General features: G+C 33.1%; 2 protein-coding genes across 2 annotated transcripts in view; one reads left to right on the forward strand and one right to left on the reverse strand.

The window, feature by feature from the left end:
• Nucleotides 1-4148, reverse strand: part of LOC115442786 (ras-related protein Rac1) — a 47098-nt gene extending 42950 nt beyond the window's left edge. Inside the window, exon 1 of the mRNA XM_030167941.2 lies at nt 3809-4148. Within this exon, the coding sequence (XP_030023801.1) occupies nt 3809-3843 (35 nt within the window). The 5' untranslated portion in view covers nt 3844-4148. The remainder of the gene's footprint in view (nt 1-3808) is intronic.
• A 458-nt stretch (nt 4149-4606) lies between these two features.
• LOC115442789 (histone acetyltransferase KAT8) lies at nt 4607-7569 on the forward strand. The gene has a single exon (XM_030167944.2). The coding sequence runs from the start codon at nt 4711-4713 to the stop codon at nt 6037-6039; it is 1329 nt and encodes a 442-aa protein (XP_030023804.1). The 5' UTR covers nt 4607-4710; the 3' UTR covers nt 6040-7569.
• Nucleotides 7570-10774: the final 3205 nt, after the last annotated feature.

The following is a 10774-nucleotide window of genomic DNA, read 5'->3' on the forward strand; positions in this document are numbered from 1 at the left end:
ACCATATGATGCTAGGTACTTACAATGGACAGCATAAGCAAAGTACAGGTAGAAAAAATCAACATAAGTGCAACAGGTATTAAAAACAAAATTGAAAATAACCCTGAAGTTCGATATCAGCTGACACTTGAATTACAGTCAGCATCTTAATATCAACGATATTGGCAACAGAGGTTCGTTTATTGGACAGCGCCGACTCAACTGACAACAGGCGCTTAAATGACAGTTCAAGTTTCAATTATGATATATAGTTCAATACTTAAATGTCTACTTAAGATCATACTCAAAGTTAAGATTGGTTTATTAATACGACCCCCAGACAAGGTCTCAACAAGCGTATTGAGTATTTTCTTTTTTAATGCAGCGAAATTTTATATGACATATCTGAAGTTTTCGGCACCGATCGCTAATTCTTCGCTAATAAATCATAAGCTCGCAGGACGCACGCTTTTGTCATGTAGTGAACTTTCTATGCGTCAAGATTGGCTTGATTGATCACCATAAGACATGACTCATGACTCACGAATATACTTGTTACGATTTAAAATGTAATGGGACAACTTTTTTTTTGTAATATTATAAGATTTAATGTTTTACCTAAAAATTTCGACGTGAGCGTGTCAAACTTGAAGTCGCCTTATTCAAAACCCTCCCCCGAGCAAATGAATTACGGCCTAGAATATTCGTAAATCTACATACACGATTACATGATTAATTTTGGAAAAAATAACGAGAAATCTATATATTTATATAAATCCCTATTTTCCTTGGCCACGCCATTACTTGAGAACGACTTAAACGATTTCATTTACCTTTTTTTAAAGTATTTTAATACTTTTTCAAAGCCTCTTAGAGATGAAAATTTGAGATAATTAATCAATAAATTGTTTCCAGTTTAGGTCCTAATCTGGCTTTGAGTAGAAACTAAACGAAAAGTCGCAGTTCGAATTGAATATTCATAGCTAAGACAGCTATTAATTAATGAATAAACTAACTTTGAAATAATATACATATTTAAATTTGTAAAACAAATGTACAAACAGGATATTTTGAGATAAAATGGGTTAAACCCTAGAAAAATATGGAAACATTATGTGTTTTAAAGTGCATTATTATTAAATACAATCATTATCAAATAGGTATGTGAGAGTTATATTTAATTGTCTACACTGCAACATTATTCTATGGTTCTGCAATGTTATCTTTTTTGGTTTAAATATTTATTTAAGAACATATCTTTGATACATTCAAGTCACAATCTCTCATATGAAAAAAAGAAAATGACCAGACAATGAAAGAGCCATTTGTAAGTTATTTGCTACCAGAGTTTAATCTGTAATCTCTGGAACTACTGAACCAATTGTGAAAATTTATTCACTAAAAGGAAGCCACCTTACTCCTAAGTGCTATAGGCTACTTTTTATCCAGGAAGAATATAAAGCGGGACTTTAATCCTGGAAACATTTTCATGGCGGCGGAATAGCAGGCTGAAACATTTTGTTTATACAATAACTATTACACAGCTACACAAAATAATCCATATATTATAGCTAGGTTTGAATGATAATATTCAAGTATTGAAGCAATAAATTTGTTATAGTACTAAAAAAATACTAGAAAACATTTAGAGGGATCATAACATTCAATAAAAATATCTGAATGACCATAATACAATACTTGAAATGCTTGTATATTATCCACATAGAGAATAATCTATTATAGTTTTAGTAGCATGAATGAGATTGAAGAACAGAAACTATGCGGCTAATCTATATGTTATATAAGGTTGAAGAGTTTGTTTGTTTGAACATGCTAATCTCAGGAACTATTGATTTGAATGAAAAAAACCTTTTAGTGTTAGTCCTATTTATCAATAAAGGCTTAAGGCTATATAAAATCAAGCTATGACCAATAGCCCTTGGGATAATTAAAGCCCTTGGGAAGAACATAGGCTCCTTTCTATAATGTGAACAAAATCCAGTGAATGATAAGTCTGTGCTGACTACAGCTGCTAAGCTATAAGTGGCTTCAGCATTATTGAGATGGCTTAAAGTCACTATAAAATACTACAAAAAATTATATTGTCTTTGTGTATATAAATATGACAAATATTGACATCACTCAGTTTATTTTTTATATGAAAAGTTCAAAACAAACTATTTTCATTATTGTTTGAAGTGTTCTAAACATATGGTTATCAATTAGGGTTTTTGTAATTTGTTTTGTTGACATAAGATGTGAAAACCCATGTTTATGAACACAATAAAAAGGCTTATTTTTACATTGCATTACAAAATGAAACCATATCATACAACTCGAAAATAAAACTTTAAAATTAGTGACTTAAACTTTGTAACTTAAAAAAGTATGCTAGCTACGGTATGTTTTGAATAAAATACATAGATATATATATCAATAAAAATTAATTTTATTTTTGCACCTCCTAGTGCCTCTGCAACTAATTTAGATGAGATAATCACAGTGGCAAGATTACACTTTCAGTCAAAAATACACTTACAGGCAATACACAAACTATACTAAAAAACAAAAAAAAATATTATTTTTGGTGAAAATATACATTATATATTGATGATTTATGGCACTATGTTAGCAGAGGTTAAGACAAGTATGCGGTTTTATATATTAACACAGTGTCGAAATGTTCCTGTTTATTACATAGAGAAGTAAACATAGCAACATCCAGTAAGCCACATCATAAATGCATAATATAATGCTCAGTATTAAGTTCCAAGTAATGATATTCTATGTCTAGGTCAATTCTATTGTAGCTTGGCCTTTGATATGCATGGACTATTTCACATTGTAGCCTCATGCTTTTTTTTTTTGAAAAGGATAGGCAAATCTGTTGTATTACATGTGGATGGTTGCAATAGATTTTATATCAAACCCAAAATTAAACTAAGAAAAGCAATTTTAATTTAAACAATCATAAAATTTAACAACTGAGTACTACTATAGCAATATTTAAAAATATTGTGTGTCTCAATGTGTTACATAAAACTATATAAATGTATGCAGGAACTACACAAGGTAATAGGTACAATTAATATTGTATTTTACATATAAAAATAATTATATAGTTATTTTTATAAAATAAATGTGGGTACTTTGCTTGAAAAGTTTAAAAAAAGGACATAAAATAATTATTGTAACACAAAACTGGCAATGAATAAAATGGGGTCCCAATCCTTGTTGCCAAAAAGATGATATAGTTAAAAATTAATTATTTTTTATATGTGTATAGTAAAATAAATGTCATATTTTTTTTTTGTTAATTATAACAAGCCAGGTCTTGTTATTTAATTAATAACGAAAAATAGTTAATAGTGTTCCATATTTAAAACAATAATCGAAGAAACATACAGAATACAGATCCTTATTAAAAACATAAGACAAAAGGTAACATTTTGTTTACAAAATTCTTGAGGAAAAATGCAGTTACACAAATTTACAGATTTTTATGTGAGTAAGTAGCCAAGATCAATAAACATTTCTTTTTCATTCCACAGTTTGTTACGAGCGTTGGTGCTAAATATTTTTTTTACCCACAATACGTATTACTTGCGAATGAAAGGCGATACACGCTGAAAATCCGTAGATAACAATGGGGTAGTGATAACAGTAAATGCACATTTTATCGCCCAACATCAAGACCAAAAGTAGCGATGTTCGGTAACAATATCGGTGCGATTCAATTTGAATTATGACGTCAGAACGAGTACCTATCACACTACTAATAATTCTTTCATTACCAAGTGTAAATCAGATAGAAGCACAGCAAACTTACCCGTCTCCGACGACGACACACTTGATCGCCTGCATGTCTGCGTTCTATGTAGCCTTTGTCACAAAATAAACCACAATTTAACGGATGCTTCACAAATCGGCTGCAAATGCACAAGTAACCACCTCTAGCAATCAATACACGTCGGCATCACAATCAACACTCCTACAAACGAACGGCACAGTATTTAGATAACAACAATAATTTCATATCTCTCCACTAGCGATAAGAAAAATCTCATAAAACTACTCGTTTCGTTCACTACGGAAACGTTTCGCCGATTACGTGCCAAAGAGTAACTAGATACGGAAATTACGTGCGTTCGGCTGTCGGCATTAAAAAAATGTTGCCAGTGTAAAAGCGTGTGATCCCGGTTTTGTCATATTATTATCTCTGGAAAATTGTAAGCTAAAATATTACATTATATTTCTTTCGATATTATTCAACATAAAATATATTTATTCATTATATAAAATTATTTAAAACGAAATTATCGATCAAATGTCTTAATGTGATCAGGAAAAATGAAAATATAAAAGTAGTTTTTTCATATACAAAAATACGAAATTTATCCATTCACACTTTATTGGCAATACTAAAACCATAGCTACAAGTTTATTATTTTCTTTGTTACTTATGTATTTTAATGATATAAAAATCGTACATAATATTTGAAAATACATGAATAAACATTTATAAAATCGATCAGTCAATTAAGATTCTTTTCGCAAAGCAAAAATAAAATTCGAATTGTACATAAACCATAAACTAGTAAGAGTTGTCGTCAAGCCCTACTGTGCACGTTTTTGCGCGCTTGATTTTTCTATAATCTATGCTAATATGGCCACTTCGATAGATCGCATTGCGCGGTATTGCGTGATACGATTGTTGAGTTTTGTTTTATTATGGCAAAAGGTGATAAAGAATTAGAAAAACCTATAGTGAATAATGAATTGCCTAATCCAGAGTGTAGGAGCGTTGATAACGAGGACTCGGAGTCCACACAAGAGCAGCCTTTGGACATCGGAGAACATTATTTAGTGCGGCGTTCGGATGAGTCATGGCACCCGGCTGAGATAATACAGACGCGCTACAATGCGGCGGAATCTTGTTATGAGTATTACGTGCACTATGTGGGCTACGACCGAAGACTCGACGAGTGGGTCTCCCGCCACAGGGTTATGTCAGACAGGTTCGATGTCTGCGAACAGTCCAACAATAACATTAACTGCGACCACCTGCTCACCGACAAATCCGGCCGTAAAATAACCAGAAACCAAAAACGTAAACACGATGAAATAAATCATGTACAAAAATCTTACGCCGAAATGGACCCAACCACAGCCGCCCTAGAGAAGGAACACGAAGCAATAACAAAAGTTAAATATATTGATAGGATACAAATCGGTAAATATGAAATAGATACGTGGTACTTCAGTCCTTACCCTGATGAATACGGCAAACAGTCGAAGCTTTGGATATGTGAATATTGTTTAAAATACATGAGAATGGAAAAAACATACAGATATCACCTCAGCGAATGTACGGCCAGGCAACCTCTAGGAAACGAAATATATAGAAAAGGTACTATAGCAATATTTGAAGCAGATGGCAAGGAGCATAAAATCTATTGTCAAAATTTATGTTTACTCGCAAAACTATTTTTAGATCACAAAACGTTATACTTTGATATTGAACAGTTCTTATTTTACATATTGTGTGAAGTTGATAAGCAAGGTGCGCATCTAGTAGGCTATTTCTCAAAAGAGAAAGACTCTCCAGAAGGCAACAATGTAGCTTGCATATTAACATTACCACCGTACCAGCGACAAGGCTATGGTAAGCTGCTGATTGCTTTTAGTTATGAACTGTCAAGACTTGAACAAGTTGTGGGAAGTCCAGAAAAACCTTTGTCAGATTTAGGGAAGTTAAGTTATAGGTCATATTGGTCATATGTTTTGTTAGAAGTTTTAAGTGCCAGCAGAGGAACTCTTAGTATCAAGGATCTGAGTCAGATGACGGGTATATCACAAACAGACATCATATCTACACTGCAGTCAATGAACATGGTCAAATACTGGAAAGGGCAGCATGTCATATGTGTCACCCCGAAAATAGTTGCAGAACAGTTAGCGAGTCCGCACTTCAAGAAACCCAGATTATCAATAGACCCATCGGCACTGCGGTGGACGCCCCCAAACAAACAAGGGAACTCGGCTAAAGCTAAAAAGTAGTACAGGCTTACAGGCAGGGCTTAGAGAATGCACATTTTCAGTCACAACCAAAGGACTTTCTCTAGGTACAGGCCTGTTTCAATGAAAATAGTTGTTAAGACGATGCAGTGTAGAGATCAGTGCTAGAGTATTATAGGTTTACGTAATTTTAAGTATAAAGTTGCTTTAACAATGTAATTTTCAAATGTAAGAACACCGCATTTGTGAAAATAGGTTTACAGTTGTAAGACATCCCAGTGAAAGGAATGGCAGTTAAGCATTTTGAAATAAGTAGCATAGACAAATCAAATGGAAAATCTAAAAAAAAGGTTAGCTTGTAAATTAAATGTTATCCATATTTTTCAAATTTGAAAAGTGAGAATACTTATCATTCATAGTCCTAAATATTTGCATTGGTGAAATGTTGGTGACGTGGAGTTTGTTATTACTGACATACTTGTCTGTTGAATATTGTGAAATTACTATAGAAAGTTACAAATCGTACAGCAATTGTTTTTTACAAATATAATTTTATACTTACTATTATTATATATAAAAAGTGAAATACCTCAAGCCTGTTTGTGCCCGTTTTTGCTAACCACAAGCCCAGTAGCCAGTTTTATTTCAATTATGAGGAGATTGTAATACTCTTGATTTTGAATTTACATTAGATCTGTGGATGCTTGTCTAACATCTCGTTGAGTTCCTTTTGTACTGGCATAAGTGATATTATTCTTAAGTTTACATTAGTTTCGAATTTGAAAATAGTGATTTTCATTTTTTTTTTTAAGATTTTTAGACTAAGTTTATTTTTGTAAAGGGCCTTGTCATTTCGAGCCTGCAAAGGCGGTAAAACATCGGAGACTGAAGCTGTCTTTAATCTATCATTGCAGAATATATAAATCGAGTAGGTATAACTATAGAATGTTAACGCTGTTCAAATACGTCGTTATAAGTGATTAAATGGGTTAAACCTGAGAGGTACACTTGTAGTTGTAAGGGTTCAAAAGGTACTTGACAAACCAAAGTTGGTTTTTGTATTATGTAATTTATTTGTTGTGTATATTTCCGGTTGGTACAAGTGGCAGATTATTTCTATTTAGTTGGAAACGACAACGGCCCTGCCCGCCCACACGTTTTGGATCAGTTCACGCAGAACTCATTAGCACAACTGTTCTGAAAAGGTTGAACGCCTTTTGTAACTATGTCACATGTATTGGAAATAGTAACGCAGAAAATTTCGTCATCCGTCTGCCCTGAGCTCTGAATGATTGTCGTATGTCTATTTTTGAAATCATTGTAACGAACAATTTAGTATGATGATATTAGGGTTAAGTTGAAATCTTGTGTATTTCTTTTGCAATGTAAGCATCTTTCATTAATAACAATTTGCCGCGAAAACATCGCGTCGAATTGCTTCAATTAAAAGATCTTCCCATTGCAGCTTCTATTAGATTCTGTGAATCATCAGTTTTCACTGTTTATTTGTGATAATTTTAATTATAAGTTTAAAGTGTCGAAATTCAGAAATTAAAGAAAAAATACCGGATATTTCGTCGTATTTATTTCCTTATCTATCCTAGTTGTAAAATATTAGTTGGGACGATGTTCCTTAAAGTTTTAAGACTCAAGATACGCACACAATTCAAGAGATACTGCACATTTTTTATGGGAAAATCAACCTGAAAATAAACGCTCATTAAAATAGATATAATAAGCGCCCCCTAAGGCGGAGTGCTATTTCCATATTAGGGATCCCAATCTTGGACAGCTGTAGTGTTTTTTCGAATCGAAACATTTATGTTCCTCGATATTATGAGAACCGAATTCTAAAGTTTCTCAGTTCTTAATTAGGTTATGTTTAGTCTACAATGTGGTCTATTATAGCTATCAAACAATTTGATCTAATATTTTCTGAATTCCCGATTGCGGCACCGCATCCGCAACCCACAGCGAAAGAAGTATATTTGCGGCGTTTATTTTAATAAATTGGTAGATATAAACTTCAGTCAAAGGGTAAAATATTTCAAAATAAATTCTTTGTAAACTAAATTGGTCACAATAAGAAACCAATGTAAGAAACCCATCAAAAAGAAAAGTCGGAACAAGTTGAAACGTTGAGCAACTCGGTAAGGGTTGGACAAAATCAATTATGTCGACATAGACTTGATGTAGAACTTGATCTAAGTACTTGTTTACTATTAATACTTAGTACTTTATTCAAAACCAGGAGCAATTTTTTAAACACGGCATGGTAGTGCTGAAAAGAAAACGCTTATTGAGGATTTAGTGGTTTATTATGTTAAAAATTGTGCATAGCAATAAAAACGCTTCTGTTTAAAATTAGAGTCAAACTTATTCTTGTAAAGAACAAAATGTAAAAAAACAATAGACTTCCGAAGCACTACGGTTTGAATTACCGCGTAAGTTTACTTTTATGTCGATGGGGTGTTACCACATTGTTAATCTGGTACTACCAATAGACATCTTTCTACTATGCCAATTAATTATTTCAATAGTATCCAAGTGCGTTTACATTGAAGAATGCATAGTTTTCTTTGTCCCATATAAATTCTTACTTATCCTACCATCAAATCCTTTATATTGTATTGGCTCTTATCTCTAAGATCGCTTTAGAAAAGCGAGTAAGCAATAAGCATCCTACATCAGTTATTTAAAAAAAATAGAACTACGTCAGAAAAGTACCACCGGAATAACCGGAAGTGGGGTACGTAATTCAAAATGGAAGTCGAAAAAATAGGTAGGTACTTATTTGAGTGAGTTAAATAAAGCGACAATAGCCATGACGTTATTTAACGCGTCTCAAACATGTTTACGTTTTGTTCGCGCGAAATATGATCCTTGTCCGTTAGCGATGGTTTTGACATATTAAAACAATGAATGAGTACCTAAACAGTAATCATCTAGATATATACAATGTTTTACAATTCATGATGATTGTACAGTTCTACATAATAGGTACGTACTTACGTATTTAATTTCTTAGTCATCGCTCTTTTTTTACGCCTGATATCTCTTCTAGACTAATGGCGCGCTAATTTAAATAAAAGTTCAACGACATTTTTGCTAAAACAGGTCGCCATTTTATAAGTATAATCATCACCCAACTGAGTATAATTTCTTTCTAACTGAATTTCGGCTACGGCGGCCAATCTCAACTGAGATCAGTTAAGTACGCGGGACATATTATAGTGCATAAGTGTGTGCGCAATACACGGGTGCACTCTGTTCCTCCATTCTCATAGTCTGGTGAGATGAATAGGGGACCGGCCTATGCTTGATTTTGTACATTATTCTATATTTAATGGTTAATAATACGAAAAATAAGCACTTCTGTGAAAACTGCATAAATATTGGTTAAAAAATGAGCGAGTAATTTATATTTAAAAATTGTAATGTGCAGAAGTGGCCGCGATGTGGGGATATCGCTTCATCTCTTTTTTTCGCACGCGTCGTAATTCCCGATGACGTCATATGTGGATATTTCGTCTCTTCTATTTCTTGTTAATTACCCCTTCCACCGAAATTCTAAGTCTTATAACTTGTTGATTTTTTACCGGATTTTAATAATTCCTTCTGTGTTATAATTTATATTATGTAAATATTCGATAATAGTAAAGAACCAAAATGAGTCCGCTAGCCTATTGTGAATAATATGAAGTCATTGCTTTTCGTCCGAAATGCCTATTGAAGCGGGGGTAACACTGGATAGATACGCGTTAGCCACAAGCTATCTTCAGTCACAGTAACGGAACTTTTCTGGTGTTCCCGCGGCAAATCTGAACGAATTTATATTCTCCGACAAATTTGAAGCAACAGTAAGTAGGCATCAAAGCAAGAAAAACAAAATGTAGACAAAGAACACCATTTAAATAAATATTTTGTAATCTACTGCGAATTATCTACATCGCATACAGTACAGTACCTATAGTACAGTACAGAACAGAAGATTCATGACCGTGAAATACTTTATCTGTCGCTATTATTATGCGAATAGAAATTCTTCTCATAAGAACAGGATTAACAAGTTTGTATAAAATATATATTTATATGTAAATGAATGACGAGAAATCACCTTATTTGTGGCACTGAATTCCGAGCAGGAAATGATGCTTTAGACCGAAATGCACGAAGGGGCAACGACGTATATAAATTCTAATAATTTTATGTATAGGTAGGTTATTCTTATCTTACTAATAAGTAATACAAATACAAGTTTGTGAAAATGTTTGGATATTTGTCAAAAGTGAATGCAGAAACAATTTAACGCATTCAGATGGAATTCACTACACAGACCATGACCTGAATTAACCCACAGCCTTTTTATTCCGGTAACTTACTCCCATGTTTTTTTTTAAATAGATGGTGTTATCGTAGTACAGATGGGGCCATGGATCGGTGACTTAGGGCATTTTGTAGCGGCAGAGATTTTTAAAGGGAGCAACGCTTCAAACACCTCCTAGTCTTAACTAATGTCTATTTCGATAGGTAACTAGTTAATTAATTTCTTAAAACAATCAGGTCATAGTATTGAAAATTTAAAGATCGTAGGTATGTTGTGTGTGGGCAATAACGCCTAGGTTTCACCACTTAGGTTTCATATTAGTTTCACCACTCTCCCAATACGGATGACTTTTGGCTCTTATGTCATCAAAAGTAAAATCATCATCTGCCAGAAACGAATAACTTACATTTGATCTAAATACATAGGGTAAGAGAAATAAAACAACAAATC

Source organism: Manduca sexta, chromosome 12 (assembly GCF_014839805.1).
Source record: "Manduca sexta isolate Smith_Timp_Sample1 chromosome 12, JHU_Msex_v1.0, whole genome shotgun sequence".
NCBI lineage: Eukaryota > Metazoa > Arthropoda > Insecta > Lepidoptera > Sphingidae > Manduca > Manduca sexta.

Bases quoted from the DNA above. Each gene is read 5' to 3' on its own strand.
- LOC115442789 (XM_030167944.2), top strand. From the start codon at position 4,711: ATGGCAAAAGGTGATAAAGAATTAGAAAAACCTATAGTGAATAATGAA.